The sequence below is a fragment of the Poecilia reticulata genome, chromosome 5, assembly GCF_904066995.2.
Source record: "Poecilia reticulata chromosome 5, P_reticulata-male-v2, whole genome shotgun sequence".
Lineage (NCBI taxonomy): Eukaryota > Metazoa > Chordata > Actinopteri > Cyprinodontiformes > Poeciliidae > Poecilia > Poecilia reticulata.
In genome coordinates this window covers 16,203,306-16,222,150 of record NC_088834.1, presented here as the reverse complement: position 1 = coordinate 16,222,150, position 18,845 = coordinate 16,203,306, and the positions used below count along the sequence as shown (strand labels likewise).

Below are 18,845 nucleotides of genomic sequence, written 5' to 3'. Positions count from 1 at the left end.
CTACCTCCATGCAGTCAGACACTTATCTTCTCTGCAGGGTTTTGATCAGCTTACATCTGGCTTCACCATGATAGGACGTCTAGTTTTTATTTTTCTTTTGGGTAGGTTAATTTTCTACATTATCTCAACATCAATGTGAGTTTTTACTAATAAATATAGATATGGACAGCACTTAATTTGATTGGCTGAATGTTTAGGTTGTGCAGATTATTCTGCGGTGTGCAAATGAAAAATATTTTCTCAAGTTGTTCTTTCCTATCCTGACTTTAAGATGTTCCAGTTCAGTGTAAGTTTACAGTCTTTCACTTTATATAAATAAGTATTTTATTAAACTTTCTTTCAAACAGGTTCCTTTCAAGAGTTGCAAGTACAAGGTCAGTTTTTGATGTTTCTTATGTCCAGATGTGTTATTACTTTTTTTAGTGATTTAATATCTACCTTTATCACTTTACCTTTAACAAGGTATAGTGGAAAAACAACAACAAAAAACTCATTTTGAAAGGTCCATACTCCATTTCGAACATGATATGTTGACATTACCCTCTGTTGTTGATTGACTATTTTAATTGTTTCTGAGCATTGATTTATTTATCTATTCTTATGCTTGTTTCAGTTCTCATGAATGGTTAAATCCAATCCAACATGTTTCCCTTTATTACAGATCAAAGATTAATTTCTTAAAAAGGTCATGTTGTTGATCTAATGACTAAACATTTGATCCTCTGTCTCTATTTCAGCTCTTTCTCAGGCTAAACTAACAGTGAATTCATCAATAATCAAAGAAACAGATGCAGTCACGTTAAGCTGTGAGGCTCCAGCTCGTGTTTCTGTGCATCAGTGTTATTTCTATGTGAATGGAGGAACTATGGGAGCCTCCTCCTGCATGAAGACAATTACAGGAATTGAGCTGCTGCTGATGGCAAAGCAAAGTTTACCCTCTGTGGTTGAAGTGAAATGTTTCTATACTCTAGATTATGGAACTGTAAATTCTCCATCTCCCCACAGTGAAATATCCTATATAACTATAAGTAAGTTGTTGCTTCATTCATGGACTGGTTCACGTTTAGGTTTATTCATAAAACTTGTCGAAGTTTAACAGGAAAAGTTAAGAAACTCAGATTTAATAGTTGAAATCAAATAATAAATTATATTTCAATGTCACAACATATAACATATTTTACTTTGCCTTTTGACACTAATTACTTCTTCTGTAGGTCTGAAGCCACAACTGAATGTAAACTATGTTAAGGGCCACTACGCTGTCTTCACCTGCTCTCTGCCTGGATCCATGAATCATGATACAACATGTAATCTGTTCTTTGGAGAATCAAGTCGTCCAGCAGCAACAACAACAACAATATCAAAGACAAAGAGCTCAAAAACCAATCAGCGGTTCTGCTGGACTGAGATTCAAGAAAATGATTTGTTGAGACATTTACGTTTGATTAAGCAGAAGGTGGTCAGCTGTGATTATAGATTGGAAAGAGATGGGAAATCTATGTCACCTCGTAGTGACCCATACAGACTAACAGGTGAGTCAAACATGAATACATTAAATTCTCTCAAATTTATGCACTTTTTTCATAAATCCCTGTTGTTTTTAATTAAGTTGTGGACTTCTCTGGGCCATCAAAGGTTTGGTGTTGTATCTGGCACCAAGACGTAAGCAGAAAATAATTTAAGTCCAGTAAGATGTGAGGTTGAGCCTCCAGGATCAGTTTTATTTCAACCAGAACATCCCATGGATTCTGGATTAGACTGAGATCTGCTGGATCTGGTGATGAGTCCTCACCTCAGATGTTTTAGTTTTGCTCCTTGAACCATTCCAGAATCATTTTTGATGATTATTTGATCCTTGCCAAATTTATTTAAATTCTGTTTTTTCCAACTTTATGTGCTATGAACACATCAAGTTAGAGGGCAAAATGTTCTCTTGCTGCCTAGTAAACCAAACTTCTCTCATTTCAGATCAGGTATAAATACTAAAATTATTTATATTTGCTAAATGTCACAATAATGAGAGAATATGTCAAAGATTTATTTATTAACTCCTAAGTTTATACACAGAATGCTTACTATCTCTAAACAATGAGGGAAAACTCATGTAATGTCTTTGGAAGATTCTGATTGGTTACTGAACATATTTGAGTTAATTGGAAGCACACCAAAGGATGTAATTTAAAATTACACCTGGAGTACAGTGCTGACCTAAAACAAAAGAAGTTTGGTCTGATTTGCTTCAGACAGTGAGGAAAAAAAGGTTATATGTGTTTTTATTTAATGTATGTAAACTTCTGGTATCATCTGCATATCATACGTGGTAAAAGTTGCAATGATGAAGAATTTATTCTTCTTGCTCCCGTCACTTGTTTTAATGTCGTTTAACATTTATTTATTTATTTATTTATTTATTTATTTATTTATTTATTTATTTATTTATTTATTATCTTTACAAGAAATCGAAATAATCCTTGAATGAGCTGTATCATAAAGATTCATCATTTAGCTCCACTTGAAACTGACAAAATCTGTTTTCTAATTTTAGGTATTGTGGAAGCAGATTTAACTGAGATCAGCACAACACCAGCAATATTTACGGAGACAACAGGTTCATCGAAAGCTGTTGTTCCCATCCAGGGTAAAGATGAAATATATTTTACAAAAATTTGTTGTTTCTCTTTCTCTACTGAGATCATAATATCAGCATCCCAATGTTTTAGTTTTCAGCAGGTTACAGGAGTAAATGATCTAATCAAGCAATTTTCAAACAGCTAAATCAAAGATCAGTGGCCTAGTGGGAAAAAGAAAAGTTACCAAAAAATATCAATAATTAAATAAAGCTCCATAATTTATAGCAATTGTTTAAATACAAATTATCTTTGCTTGTTAAACCTTTTTTACTGCATCAAATGCCCTTTATACCTCTGTTATAAACTGTTAAAAATCTTTAGAAAATTTACTCTGGACATTGAAAGACAAACTGATGTTGGTTGTTTATTGGTAAATGTTGTAGTTTGGATGAGAGCAGAATGAGCGCTGGTTTATGAATGACAAAAACTACAATTACATTTTTTCACAAATCAACTTCTCTTTATTTCTTCAACAGAATCAGTCACCCAAACAACTGTCGCAGGTTTTACCACAGGTATGATGAAATATGGCAGGAATAACAGCAGAGACCCAGAACCTTGTGAATTTTTAATATTATTTTTAGGTACGACAAAGCTGACAACGAGAATCCCCAATATTTCCACTTCTACTAAGACAGGTAGGAAAATGTACTAATGTATAATAATCAGCCATAACACTGAGACAATATGGTGAAAATATGTATAGACAAACCTATTTTAATGTGCTTTATTGTGTTTTAATCTGAAAAATGGATGCAAATATGATGTTTTAATTTTTACTTTAAGGATTACATAATTTATAAAATGACAGAGAGGCATTTTTTGCTCTGCAATTTAATGTACACCAGTATAAAATAATAATAATAAAAATACCCACAAAATATATCTAAAAAAATAGCTGTGTGAATAAATACAGTTCAGAAATTATTCATTAGATTAACAACAAATAAACATTTAAGGGGGTTGCACTTTTAGCTTCAGTCGTATTGAGATAAAACAAACACATGTTTACTTGCTGTCTAAAATATCCCAACAGGTGCAGAAATAAAAAAAAATATCTCTTTTATTCTCTGTACCTGTCTGTGCTAATAATGTCATGTCTGTTTGGTGTAACTTTTATTTATTTATTTGACTGACTGAGAATCTGTTTTCTAATTTCAGGCAAAGTGGAAGGAGAATTAACGACGACCAGCAAAATACCAACAAGATCTACAAAGACCAAAGGTTCATCAGACGATGTTCAGCCCAACCAGAGTAAAGATGACATAGAAAAAGATTATTGTCTTGATATCTCTGAAATTATGTCAACATCACAATGTGTTGGTTTTACAATATTTGCAATTGTGTTATTTGATATTTCAAAGTTATTCAATCTGAAATCTTTCAATACTTACCTGTATTTTCAATCACCTTCAACACTTTTCATATTTATTATCAGTAATATTGTCATTTTCTAACATATTGCTTAGTTACCTGCTTGAGATCTCTAACAACACTACTGATATTCAATCTGCTTTGACAATTGTTTTTATTTAATCTCACATTAATACTATTCTTGAAAGTTAGTTCAGATAAATTTAGATCTAATAGTTTCACAAATCTACTTCCTTTTAGTTCCCCAGAATCAGTCACTAAAACAACTATTGCAGTTTTCACCACTGGTATGAGAATAACAGCAGAGACCCAGAACGTTGTGATGGCTTCATGTTTTTAATGTTTAGGTACCGTAGAGCCAACAAAGAGTAAGACCACTTCTACATCAGGTAGGAAAATCTATTAATCAGAATAAAATTCAGATTATAGTCTGAAAATATGTACAAACTATGCTTTTTGTGTCATTTGATTTGTTTCTTTGTTGCATTTTACTCTGATGAAAAGGTCTGAACCGCCTCAACTCCCGGTACAAAATAAATAATATAAACACAAAGTGGTTCAGAACTGTGAACAGGAAGGAAAACAATACATGACTGTGCATTTCTATTTAGACCCCAATTTACTGATGCCCCTAAATAAAATATGGTGTAACCTGTAGCCTTGGCTACACTAACTAGATGCCACAGGGCCATTTACTGTTTACTACAAACCATGTAGGGAAAATGACCCAGTGTGGAGGAAGGTGCTCTGGTCAGGAGCCATATTGTTTTCTAATGATGCACTGGGACAAAACCAGAGCTAACTGGTCCCATGGACACATTATATTTCATACCTTCACAGTTGTACTTCACATAATCTCTTCACAAATGCTTCCCATTCAATCTGTTTGGGTTTGATCTATTTAACGATGAAGAATAAATGAAAATTTCAGTGTTCAAACGTGCAAAGCAGGTAGAAACACGTCAAAAGTCTTGAAGCCGAAACTGCATCAAAAGATGGAAATGCTCAAAGCCTCACACATTTTCCACTAAAACACAAAACCCGTCTCCTTCCTGGACTGTTTGATGCCTGGACATTCATGAATTGTTTATTATTTCTTAAACAAATGAATGTGGCACCTTCAGCTCTGGATATGGTAATACAGAATGAATAAGACTTGTAGCGGTTCTGTTTGTATGAAACCTTTGAATTTGTTGAAGGTAATTAAAAACATTTTATTTTATTCTGAGATTCAGTCAGAATAATATAAATATTAACTTACCAGAAATAAGTCTGATGTTCTCAACAAAACAGTAAAATTATAGTCTGATTTAATGTAAGGAAGTAAAAACTTTATATTCTAAGTAGAACATTTGATGGACCAAATAACTTTGTTTTTTCCCCCCTAAAGTTGCAGAATAGAAAGAAACATTATGTATATTTCACTAAAACATTTATTTCATTTCATGTTTGTTTTAGCTTCTTCAGCTGTTACCTTCACATCTCAAAGAACGACAAAGAACAATGTGAATGATATATTCGACGGTATAGGTGAGACTCCGATTTTATTGTCGGTGTTTTGATCATCTGTTATTTAACTGTTTTATATTTTAAACAACAGCTGTTTGATATTGTGCATCCTGCAGCAAGATGTTTAAACTGAAGTGGTCAGTGTTTAGCTGAATGCTAAAGTGGTTAGTGTTTGGCTGAACGCTAAAGTGATTAGTGCTTAGCTGAACGCTAAAGTGGTTAATGCTTAGCTGAACGCTAAAGTGATTAGTGCTTAGCTGAACGCTAAAGTGGTTAATGCTTAGCTGAACGCTAAAGTGATTAGTGTTTAGCTGAACGCTAAAGTGGTCAGTGTTTAGCTGAACGCTAAAGTGATTAGTGTTTAGCTGAACGCTAAAGTGGTGAGTGTTTAGCTGAACGCTAAAGTGATTAGTGTTTAGCTGAACGCTAAAGTGATTAGTGTTTAGCTGAACGCTAAAGTGGTGAGTGTTTAGCTGAACGCTAAAGTGATTAGTGTTTAGCTGAACGCTAAAGTGGTTAATGTTTAGCTGAACGCTAAAGTGATTAGTGTTTAGCTGAACGCTAAAGTGGTTAGTGTTTAGCTGAACACTAAAGTGGTTAGTGTTTAGCTGAACACTAAAGTGGTTAGTGTTTAGCTGAACACTAGATTCTAGCTAGTCTAGAATCTAGACGAATCTTGAAGTTTCCAAATGTTTCAGCTGAATGCATCACTGTGCATTAAAGTCCTAAAAACACTGTGTTTGTCAAATTAAACCATTAATTAAAAGCTAAACAGTATTTTTGCTCATGAAATTTATATAAATCCTAATAATTAAATTTTAGAAGTCAGATTTTTGAGACATGAAGCCTGAATGCATCTAGTTGAGTGTTGCAGCAACACAGTGATTGTTGTGTGAGGAAGTGAAACTTGTTTACGACCTTTAAAACAGATTCGAGGACATTGATAATTGCAGCAACGGTGGGTGGAGTGATTGTGGTCTTCATTCTGGTGGTGGCAGCGTGTCTCATAGCCAAAAGAAGAACTGGTGAGAAACAAACACCCAGGACACACAGATGTGTTTATAAAAGAGCTTTCAAGAAAATCTGACCACTTCAAGCTACCATGACCGCTTGAAAGAAGGATGTAGATAGTTTACAGGAGTTATTTTTAAATGTCAAATAACTATTTATAGCAGAGGCTTGAAAGGTTTCTGGTTTTATGCAGTGAATACAAAGGTTTTAGACATTAATTTAGAGATGAAACACAAGTATAAGCCATAAGTCATAGAGTGTGAATTGCTAATAAGTACAACCAAATCATGTGACTCAATCTGCTTCCTGTTTCTCAGGAAAAGGATTGCTCAACAGGTAAGACTTTCTCGTTCTCATCAGGTTCTCATAAATGAACGCACACTGACAGCTGGGCATGAATTTGTTAAATGGTGAAAAAAGTTTCCTACATGTTGTTTAAAAGAAACTTTAAATATTGCATTTAAATGATTAACATTTTGGGGGGCAGTGGGAAATAAGGGTCCCTTGCTTAACTCATGGAACCATCAGCTGCTTTAGTAGAAAGAGATTAACTCAACATCCTATAAATATAAAGATTTCCACACATCCATTTCAAACCAGTAGCCGTCTGGTGCCTGATGTTAATGTCCACCTGGGAAAAGAACCAACTCAACATAGGATTCAAACTTAACTTTGAGTCAAATATGAAACTTGCGTTACTCTTTTCCCTCTTTTCACACACTGAGACTGAGCACCGTGTTTGTCTTGACTACGTCGTTCTGTCATTTTTCTCAACATGTCCTTTGCACTATATGATCTTTAGCGCTAACAGAGCTAAAGGTCAAACTACTCTGATAAATCTACAAGCTTTGTTTTCTGTTTGTTTAGTTTTTTTTTCTTTTTATCTTTGAAGTAATTTTATAACATATATTATAGGTAAAATTATGTTTTTATTAAGCAGGAGATTCTATTATTTTATGAAAATCTCAATAGTAATAATTTATGTTCATGCAAATTGTTTTTACCCCAAAGGTGATTATAATGTCATTTAGTTCAGAGAAAAAAAAAAGTTATTAGTTTATCTGCCTTTAGGCCATCAAGTCCTTTTCTTTTCTTTACATTTGTAAAAGATTTTATCTTTAATTCAAATTTAATCTCATAAATCAGAAGGTTTTCTTCTTTGTTTTTGCTGAAGTGCTTGCTTAGTAGGAATATACTTTTATTTACATCATATTTTGTTTTGCTGCTGAATGTAATGCACACACTGACTAAATAAATCTGTTTTTGTTCATTTTCTGCAGAAAACAAGCCAACCTTAAAGGTAATAATATATTTGTACTGAAACACCAATGTTTGTTGTTCTTAAATAATAAATTACATTCATGTTGCAGATCAGAATATGAAAACGACTGATAACACAGAGATGGTAAATAAAATATATTTTATGATGTGTATTATCTCGCTTGGATTATTTTCTCTTCATTTTTTCTTTTCCTCATATTTAAAGTTACCACTAGATAAAGATGGCGTCTACAGTGTCATCACATCCGCACCTGCTGCTGATCGTCCTACAGGTGAGTTTATTTATTTCAACGTCCTCTTGAAATTAATCTAAAAACACATCAACAATAAATGTGTCATAATTGGGAAATAAACTGTAAGATTAGTTTTTTAAGGTTTATGTAAATGTTTTCTTTTAAGCCTTTTGAGACACATACACTAAATATGTAATTATAATTTTTTTACTGCTTAGTGATATTTTAAAAACATTTAATACATTCATCCAACGACTGATCTTGAAGTAAATATATATAATTTATACTGTCTAAATTTGCAGAAGTAATGGATTCACACAAAAAATAATGAGTCAAACCGGATATTGACTCATGTTAGTTATTCTTCCTTCTTTTTCAGGTCCTGGGAAATCTGCCACCAGAAAACCACAAACTGAAGATGTGAGACAATTTTCTCCATAAAAGATGTTTGTTGGTCTTGGCAGGAAATGTTATAAATGTAAGTGGTTCTCACAGCTGCTGTTTTTATTTTCCAGTCTGACGTCTACCACGTGTACTGCACCGTCCCTGATTTACCTCCTCCATCAACCAAGGATGACGGACAGTACTGCCTCCTGCAGAAGCACTGAGACACATTTTCATGGATGATTAGCCCTGAAGATAATCATTAGTTAATAACGCTGCACCATTTTGTGCTGATGTGCTGATATGATGTTCTGCAAAAGACTTTTGTTATAGAAACCCGATGAACAAACAGAACATGTTAAAGATTTGGATCTTCATCCCAGCAGATCAGAGAAAAACATCTGGTTTTACTCTCATCTCAAACATAACAAGTAGATTTAACTGTGTGATTGATTAGGTCAGTATCAATATTTGTAGTCGACACAGGGACAAGGGTGTAAGAAAATGGATGGATGGACATTTTCTTTTACAAAGTTTATCGTTTTTAATTTAAATAATTTATGAAAACTGTTTTACTCAGAACTCCTTTGTACTTGTGTGTTTCTCCGTACATCAGGTGTGTTTGACTCTAGTTAAAAGTTTAACAATAAATATGGTGGATAAAGCGCAAACACTTCTGCTATTGTTAAACTTCAGGAGCTTCATAAACTGGTCCGTTGAGCTGTTTCTTTACATTTAAGAGAAATATATAAAAATCACCAAACAATGTGACTTCAGCCAAAGTGTTTAGGATACAAATGCTTTTGAAAAACATAGAATGACCTTTTACATATTCTGAACTCCACAGTCAGCACAAAGAGCAGAGGTGATTTGAATATTAAACCCAAAGCTTTGCTGTGAGTCTAACAAACTTTTACCTAGTATATAATCTTGTGATACTGTTGCTGGCGTGCGAGTCGCTGCAGAGCGGCGGTTTTTCTGAGACGCTTTTCTGAAACTTCAAACAGCTGAAAAAGTCAAAGATATGAAATGGAGAAACTGTTTCAGAAAATTCACATTGTTCATCTTATCATGGGTGGATAAATGCTGTTTATCTTTTATTTTATAATGTTTTATTTTAAGCTTCACAATCAATGTTTCCATTTTATCTTCAACTCAAATTGATGTTTTACTTTTTTTTACATGTGTTTTGGATTTTATCTGAACAGAAGTGGATGAATTTAAAACACTGTGAAGGAAAAAAGGCAAACTACATTGCATAAAGATGCTCCATAGTGAAAGGAAAAAAGATGTATTAAACATTTTAATACACATTTTTGTATAAATTGGTGAATTTTTCTTAGTAAGTAATTTGCAGACTGATAATTTACATGATATTAAGAAACTCTTAAGTGGCTGTTAAGATTAAAAAACATATTTTGAGTAATTATTTGGACATTACATATGGGGAGTGAAATCTGTTCATGACTTTACTATTAGTTATCTTTAGACTTACCGGATACAAGAAAGCTGTTACTGGAACGCACCGTCAAAATAAAAGTTCCTGGATCCTGTTGCTACAGGAACTGACTCAAATTAAGTCCTGCTTTTGTTCCTTATTGCTGTAAATATGGAGCCTACGTCACATGCTTTTTGCAGAACTGCACTGCATTCCATGCAATGCAGATACTTTTTTCCATTTCAATCGGCAGGTGGGTGGCAGAAATGGTCAGGGTGCCTTTCCTGTGAGAAAGGGTGTGTGTGTCAGGGAGTGTGTGTCCCACTCTGACACACACACCCTGTGGGGGAAGCTGGAGTGCTTTCTCTCTTAGAGTGCGACCAAAACTGAGGATTTAAGTTTAATTTTTCTGTTACATTTTTGATCTCAATAAAACAGAATTTGTCATTCTTGAATTTCTACACACAGATAAAAATACAACCACATTTCTAGATGTGAAGCAGAGCAGACAGATTTGCAGCCATTGAAATGTTTATGTTTTTCTTATTGAACAACTTGGACTGCATTTTTTGTTGCTGTGGTTTAAATACTTTACTGAGTCTGTCAGATGTACTTGGTATTGAAATTTGTGATTGAACAAATCTACATAATCTGATATTTAGCTATGATCAGCCACCTGATGGCGCCATGAAGTCTGTACAGCATCTTTGTTTTTTACAACTATGAGTTTTTAAACCTTAATTGGGATGAAATGAAAAAGGCTATTTGAAGAATTCACTCTTTTTTGTGATTTATTTGTCGTCTATGATGTACTTCTTCACTGGTAAGTTGTGTTCATAATGTCTTTTGATGCTTTATTTAGTAAAAGCTATTATTTGCAATTACACTGGACTGATTATTGACATTAAAAGTTGATTTTGCTCTACATTTATACAGAACATAGAAGAAAGGTAATTTGCACAAAGTGGCTAAAAATCACAGCTACAATCCAAACATACATTTATATTGTATTTGCCAACTTTACTTAACCTGTGGAACCAGTTTGTCAGACACCGTGAGGCTGTAGATGGTGCTGATATCTCTGATGTTCTTGAGTGGAAACTTGAAGTGAGCGACGCTCACCCTGACACCAGTTAACAGGGGTTTATTTGGGGATGAAGGAAGGAGAAACACTTTGCTTTTCAGAGGCTGGTTGTGGATATTTCTTCCAGAAAAGACACCAACATTTTCTCTCACTGTGTGAATCTGTGTGCATGCATGAACGCTTACACTGAAGGTTCTTTGATGTGTACAAAGAAATGGAAAAACCAAACACTGTACACTTGCAGCTGCACAGCATGAGATGCAATCTTCACCTTAGAGAAACAGCAAATGATTGTATCAAACTTTGTCACGTTGCTTTTGCGTTAATGTCTTTATTTAATCAAATTTCTGAAGATTCTTTGTCACAAAAACATTGTGCAATGTGTGAAGCCAACTACCTTGTATTTGATCAAATCTAAAGAGATGTGTTTGGACACACAATCAGTGAAGAATAGTTTGTTAATTAAAGCTAATTCATATTATAACAATAAATAAGATGCTTTGATAAGAATGCCTAATGGTCAACACCTTCAGCCTAACATTACCATTGAAATGTAACAAATGACCATGATAATCAAACAGCATATTAGCAAAAAATAAAGTATTTGTCTCTGAGTCCATTTGCACTAAAATCTGTCTTGCTGTTGCTTTTGGAGTGAAACTGTTTTCCCCTCTGAGTCGCCTGTCGGTCGTATTTGTGGGTTGTATCTTTGAGTTCTTCTGATCTTCATCCTTCACGCCGTCAGACACTTATCTTCTCTCGAAGGTTATGAACATCTGAAATCTGCCTTCACCATGATGGGATGCCTGGTTTTTATCATTCTTTTGGGTAAGTTAAATTTCCTGCATTCTGTCAACATCAGTGAATTTTCACTGATAAATAGAAAAACACACAATGCATAACTTTGTTTGTTCCCACTGGCTTTGCGCTTCAGTTGTGCAGTTTATTCTGAGAATAATATGCTGTTTGAAAGTCACAATATTTAATTGTGACTTTATAATGTACCAGTCAATTCTATGTTTATAGATAAAGCTTGGTGTTACATTTTTCTTCCAAACAGGTTCTTTTCACGAGGTGCAAGTCAAACAAGGTCAGTTTCTGATGTTTCTTCTGTCCAGATGTGTTACTGCTAGTGAAGTTACCTAATATCTTAAAGGTTTAGTAAAAACCTTTTCTTTTAATTTCAGATCAAAGAATGCTTTACTATTGGAAATGTTTTAATCTTGATGTATCAGTATTTGATCCTCTGTGTCTGTTTCAGCTCTTCCTCAGGCTAAACTAACAGTGGATTCATCATCAATCACAGATACAGATTCAGTCACATTAAGCTGTGAGGCTCCAGCTCATCTTTCTGTGAATCAGTGTTATTTCCATGTGAAAGGAGGAACTCTCACACTTTTCCCCTGCATGAAGACGTTCACAGGAACTGAGCTGCTGCTGATGGCAAAGCAAAATTCATCCTCTGTGGTTGAAGTGAGATGTTTTTATATTGTAAAGTATGGGGACAGAAATTCTCCATCTCCTGACAGTGACTTGGCCCTTATTACTATACGTAAGTGACTGCTTCAGTTTTTAAAAAGTTTGTTTTATTTATAAAAACTTCCCAATGTTTGACAGGAAAAGTTAGCAGCTCTGGTTTACTGCCAAAGAATATAACCTATTTTACTTTCCCTTTATTACATAAACTTCTTCTGTAGGTCTAAAACCACAGCTGAGTGTACACCATTTTAAAGGTTTGTACGCTCTCTTCCTTTGCTTCCTGCCTGATCCCGTGAAAAATGATACAACATGTAACCTGTACTTGGGAGAATCGAGTCATCCAACTGCAACAACAACAATATGGAAGACGAGGGACGCAGAAACCAGTCAGTGGTTCTGTCGGACTGTCATTCAAGAAAATGAACTACTGAGGCATCTACATTTGGTTCAACAGAAGGAGGCCAGCTGTGATTATAGGCTGAAAGGTGACAGGGAAAGTTTGTCACCTCGTAGTGATCCATACAGTTTCACTGGTGAGTCAAACATGACATGAATACAGTAAATACTATAAAAATATATGTTTTTGTTTTTAATGAAGCGTGTGGATCTGGCACCAATATGTAGATCATTTAAGTCCCATGAGTTACGAGGTGGAGCCTTCAGGGTCAGTCTTGCTTGACCAGCATGACCCACATGTACAGACAGGCTTAAAACTAATTATAAGTATAAAATTATTAATTTTAGCCGCATTGTTTGTTTGAAAATACTGTCATGCACCAGTCTGAATAAGCTTCTTTTAGACATACTAAATGACAGTAATAATTTTTCTCTCAGGTTGGAGAAGTGAAAACAATATAAAACGTTGAATAAACCAAAATAAAAACAAAAGACATACAGCGTCTCAAAACAACTGAGGAAACAGAATGGATGCAGTTATACATGTCTATTCAGCATATCACTCTAAATCAAAGGTTAAAAAGCTCTCTGATAAGTCAAAGTCCTTAAGAAAGTTAATGAAAAAAGCACCCCCGAAAATAAACAAAAATCCAGTATGTTCTCAAAAACATATTGTTTGGATTTCCTAGTACATTCTGAGGAATGTATTTTTATACATTCTTAGTAAAATTAGTAAAATTACGCTTCTTAGTGCAGAAAGTTAATAGGAAAAACTTACCGTCCATAAACTGTTTGTAAAACCAGTTTTACAAACATTTTATGGAGATTCTATTTAGTTGCACTTAAAACTAAAAACCTGTTTTCTATTTGTAGGTGGTGTGAAAGGAAAAGTTACTGAGATCATAACAACGCCAACAAGATCTACGAGGACCACAGGCTCAGTGGAGTCAGAGTTTCCCACCAAGGGTAACGATTAAATATATTTTAGAAAATTGTTATAATCTGAGATCACAATGTCAACATCTCAATGTGTTGGTTTTCAGCAGGTTGCAGTAGTAGAGTTAGTGAAAGCAATGTTCCCTTTTATCAGTGTTATAGTGTGAATGAGAGAAATTAGAATAGCACAAAATATTACTGAATAATTTACATGTTTTATGGTTTCGTTTCTGTCAGACTGCCACAGGGCAGCTATGGCTGAAAATGTAGTTTACCACCATCAATGAATGAATGGATGAATGTGGTGTCAAGTGTCTAGATTAAACAAAGAGCTATTAAAGAACAGGACATTGTATTTATTTTTTTTTACCATGACTTTTAATATTATTTACAGATAGAATCCAAGAAGTGCTATGCATTTGCATTTAATCCCTGACTAATCAATACTTTTAAATATCATCCTGGGATCAGTTGTCTTCAGAAATCCCCCAGTTAGAGGACAAAGCCACAATTCTGAATATAACACCATGTCATGCTTTACAGATCTTTATGTTTTGTATTTAATTGGGAAAACCATGCATTATTTGACCTGCATTTGAACACAAATCTGTTTTAACAGGACATTTGATCGACCACAGGACTTAATTTATTTTTAAATGAAAAAAGAGCAAGAAACATGTCATCTCAAGATGTTTGTAAAACACAGGTGTCATCTGGTGTACATTTCATTAAAATATTAATTTGATCTGATCCCTGTTTTAGTGTCTTCAAATGTCACTTCCATTTATAAAGTGGCGGCCATTACAGAAAAAGCAGGAAATCATGAACCTAAAGGCAAAAATATAGGTGAGATTCTTGTTTTACTGTCGGTATTAAGATAGTCTGTTTTGTTTTATGTTTGTTTTGTATTTTTTTAAATACAGCTGTTTGATATTGTGCATTCTTCAGTAAGATATTTAGACTATTTTAAGGTTCATAACCTCTTGAATCTGAAGAGGCTAAAGTTTTCTGGATGGTTTCTGCTGTCTGGATCACTCTGCATATAATATGAATAATAATCTTCTGTAGTTTAGTTATTTTCAACTTGAACCATTAATTGATATAGTATGTTTGTTTTTGTTATTTATGTAAATCTTAGCTGACAGACTTCTGAGATTTGAAGTGGGATGGTGAGTGCTGCAGCAGCAGAAAGTGATTGTGGTTTGAAAGACAAAGTGAAACTTTCTGACCTTTGAAACAGACATGAAGGCTTTAATAATCACGCCAGCTGTGGGTGGAGTGATTGTGATCTTCATTCTGATGGCGGCAGCGTGTTTCAGAGCCAGACGGAGGACTGGTGAGAAACATTGAAACTTTTGTTTAATAAAGGACGTCCGTTAAGAAGTTTCTGTCTGGGGCTCTGCTGAGAAATACAAATAAAATCCAATATAAAATCAAACCTCTTACATATACAGTGACATACTGCAGATATAATATGTTTGATTAGAGTTTAAAGATAGTAGGATGTTTCTAATTTAAGAAATAACATTTAGAGCAGAAACACTTAGATTGTGTTGCTGAACACAAGCTTTTAAAATATTAAATTAGTGATGTTCAGCAGCATAAAAACAGAATCTGAAGTCTTGAGTTGTGGAGCGTGAATGGTTAAATACAACCAAGTCATCTGATTCAGTCTACTTTTTATTTGTACAGAAAAGGAATCACACAAGAGGTAAGACTTTCTATTATCAACACTTTCTATCTATTTTTGTTCTTTTATCAAATTCAGGTTCTGATAAATGAAAATAAAGCTGTTTATGATAGCTCAGAGAGAAATGTAAAGTTACTGGTTTATCTGACTTTGTGGATTTGTGGGCCTCCTTAATATTGCTTTAATTTATGGATGTTTAAGAAAAGCTTTCTTAGTGGCCAGATCTCTTTTTATCTTTAAAATTAATTCATATTTTAATGGGGGTTTTTTAAAAGCAAATTTGACCTCAGAAATCAGGAGGTTTTGTTCTTAGTTTTCTCTGAAATGCTCACATGACAGGGAATAAACTTTAATTTGTCTAAATCTGACTTTGCTTTGCTGCTCAGTGTAATAACTGACTAAATAAATTTGTTTATTTTTTTAATAGAAAACAAACCAACATTACAGGTAATACACATCTTGGATATTGAAATATCTATTGTTTTTCCTATTAACATGTATTTAATATTTATATTTCTGTTTATCAATTATGTTAATGTCTGTTGTAGATCAGTCTGTACAGATGATTGATAACACAGAGATGGTAAATAAACTATAGTTTGCATCATTCACATTGCATTATGTTGCAATTTTTGTTTATTTTCCACTGATATCTTTTCCATTGTTTCAAGTTGCATAGAGACGCCGTCTACAGTACTATCACATCTGTACCTGCTGCTGACTGGTCTACAGGTGAGTTTCTTTAGTTTGATTCCCACTTGAAGTTGATCTAAAAATACATTTACAATAAAATATTTCCTAAAAGTAATTTATACTGTTTTAAAACTTCAGAAATCACAGATTTGTTCTTCACAATCACAGAGAAAGTGAACAGTCAAACCTGATACTGACTCTTGTTGTATTTTCTACTTTTTCAGATTCTGATAAATCTGCCGTTGAAGATCCTTCAGCTGAAGACGTACGAAAAAATGCTCACAAAAAAGATGTTTGTGAACTTAACTTGTGTGTAAATGTTATAAATGTAAAAAATCCTGGTGATTTTTTTTCCCAGTCTGACGTGGACAGCCTATACTACACCATCCCTCCTCCATTGTCTACGGATGACGGGGTGTAGAGCGACGGGCTCCGGTCCCAAATGGCCGGAGTTCTGCAACCTTTAGACGTCTCTGTGCTTCATCACAGCTGGCTCCAATGTTAGATCAACAGCAGAGCTCTGTGCAGCTTGACTGCACGTTAGTGAGGAAGCTTTACCTTTTAATTCAAGCGTGTAGGACATAGGACACATCTAAAAGTGGCAGAACTCTGGCCCCTGAGGACTGCAGTTTGAGGCAACTGAAACTCCTGCAGAAGCAATGAAACACAGATGATGGAGAAAAAACAATAAAGTTTGAAGATAATTAGCTGTAATGTATCCCACCACTTACAGTGACTCATATTTAACTCTAAGGTGTCCTTCTGTAGAAGGATTTTTGAGAAAAAGGACCATGCTACTCCCCACAAGCTACCGCCCTGAGCAGTTACCCATATCGCCCATATCAGAAACCGCCACTGCTTAGAGAGCACAACCTGTTTATTTTAGAGACTTCTCATATTTTATGAGGGCAACTTGTCTTTCTGTGTCTTTGTAGAGCACCTTGGTCCGAATAAGTTGCTTTTAATATGCTTGATAAATACATTTTTATTTAGTTTTGGCTTCTGTCTGATGATTTGTATGAGCAAACAGATTCTTGCAGTCTGTTTGTTTAGAATATTTTAACTTTCCTGTACTATAATTAGGCAGCCTTTTTAACTGGACATTTAGACAATCATTAAATCTTATTCTGTTTGTTTCTTGTTGGGTTTTTTAATCTAAATAGTCTTGATTAAACACTTTGTGTCCTGAGGTCTGATGAGAAATTAGCTGTGCTCTGCAGACTTTATTGTTCATTGCAGTTTGGTCTTTTGTTGTTTTATGGATGAGTCAAATAACACAGTAATGGTCAGACAGGCTCAGATGAATCCTGGTCATGTAGAAGATGACCAGCAGCTCAGATGGAATATTTTTATAATACAATTTAATCAACATCTTGAATTTAAATAACTTTAAAGAAAAGTTGAAGACCAATATACTACCCTCTTAATATTTTATATTTGACCTTAGAATATGAAAATGTTCCATAAATAAAGGATTGATTGATTGAACATAGACAGTGACAATTTTCAATATGGCTGCCAACGGCAACAATAATTATAAATACCAATATTAATACATAACCATAGTGAAAATGCAGCTACAGAGAGTATGTTATTCTAACAGGTGAGTTTTGAGTCTTAATCTGAACATCCTAAATTTATCTGTCATTTATTTCCTGAACAAGTGATCGGTTGAATCAGCTCCCCGTGTGTTAGCCTGCTACCCCTTTCGTAAAGTTACAGTCAAATATTAACAGCAATAATTTGAATTAATAGGAGAAAAAACTAAGAAATGCATAGTACATCTGCAAATTGTGTAAAAGGTTATTGTTTTTCGTGGTTTCTGAGGAGCAGACGGTAAACCGGTTGGCCGACCGTGACATCTGCTGCCCTCTTCCTGAGCATCGAGCTAAAACTGGAGGAGGGTTAAACAGTAAAATCTAGTTGAAACGTTGCCAAAAAGAATAGAAATTAAGCAAACATTGTTGCTCCTCTTCTAATGACTCTTGCTGCTCATGTGCATGTGGCCAAGTGGTTCATGAATATCTAAACTTTCAGTTCTTCAGCCCAAACCACAATTGGATGTCTGGATTGTGTCACTGTGGTCAATAGGTGTGTCTACTTCAGATTATGTGGACGTTTTTCTTGCAACAGTTTTTGAAACCTAATGTGGGTGAAAGTTGAAACAGGAACACGTCTGTATCAGTGCATCAGTAGCATCATCATGGCTGCACAGCTGCTGTTCTTCATCCTCTTCAGTGAGTATACATTTCTTTATCCTGCAGTAAATTACTTTATTATTGAAATGATCCAAAGCACTTTGCCATCAAACAAGGCAAATATTCTCATGTTTAAATCTTGGTGCTTCTTTGTCTCCTTTTCAACATTTTATTTATCAGATTCCCTTTATGGGACTAAAGCTGAAGGTCAGTGTTGATATACATTTTACTGTTGTTACTAGATTATTGTTTAATCAACTGTTTTGAAAATCAACTTTCAGCTCTTCCTCAACCCAACCTAACGGTGGATCGACTTCTGATGACAGAGACCGACTCAGTCACATTAAACTGTTCGGCTCCACTACATGTTTCTGTGTCTCGGTGTGATTTCTACATTGAAAACAACAAGAAGTCTTCAGACGCCTCCTGTGTGAAAACACTGACAGGATCTGAGATGCTGAGGATGTTAAATAGAAGATCACCAGCTGATGTCAAAGTTAAATGTGTCT

At 34.5% G+C, this 18,845-nt stretch overlaps 1 protein-coding gene and 1 long non-coding RNA gene across 2 annotated transcripts; both read left to right on the top strand.

Annotated features, from left to right (window-relative positions):
* Positions 1-352: 352 nt before the first annotated feature.
* Positions 353-10,647, top strand: LOC103465128 (uncharacterized). The gene is made up of 16 exons (XM_008409723.3): positions 353-374; positions 738-1,028; positions 1,215-1,532; positions 2,546-2,638; positions 3,107-3,145; positions 3,215-3,268; positions 3,792-3,884; positions 4,352-4,393; positions 5,463-5,534; positions 6,443-6,538; positions 6,842-6,860; positions 7,805-7,824; positions 7,895-7,929; positions 8,011-8,077; positions 8,418-8,458; positions 8,554-10,647. Exons 2-16 carry the CDS (start codon positions 866-868, stop codon positions 8,644-8,646), a joined length of 1,245 nt encoding a protein of 414 aa, XP_008407945.2. The 5' UTR covers positions 353-374; positions 738-865; the 3' UTR covers positions 8,647-10,647.
* A 5,468-nt stretch (positions 10,648-16,115) lies between these two features.
* Positions 16,116-17,225, top strand: LOC145551571 (uncharacterized). Its single transcript, XR_014087440.1, has 3 exons — positions 16,116-16,177; positions 16,363-16,403; positions 16,497-17,225. It is a non-coding gene; the product is annotated as an uncharacterized LOC145551571 (long non-coding RNA).
* Positions 17,226-18,845: the final 1,620 nt, after the last annotated feature.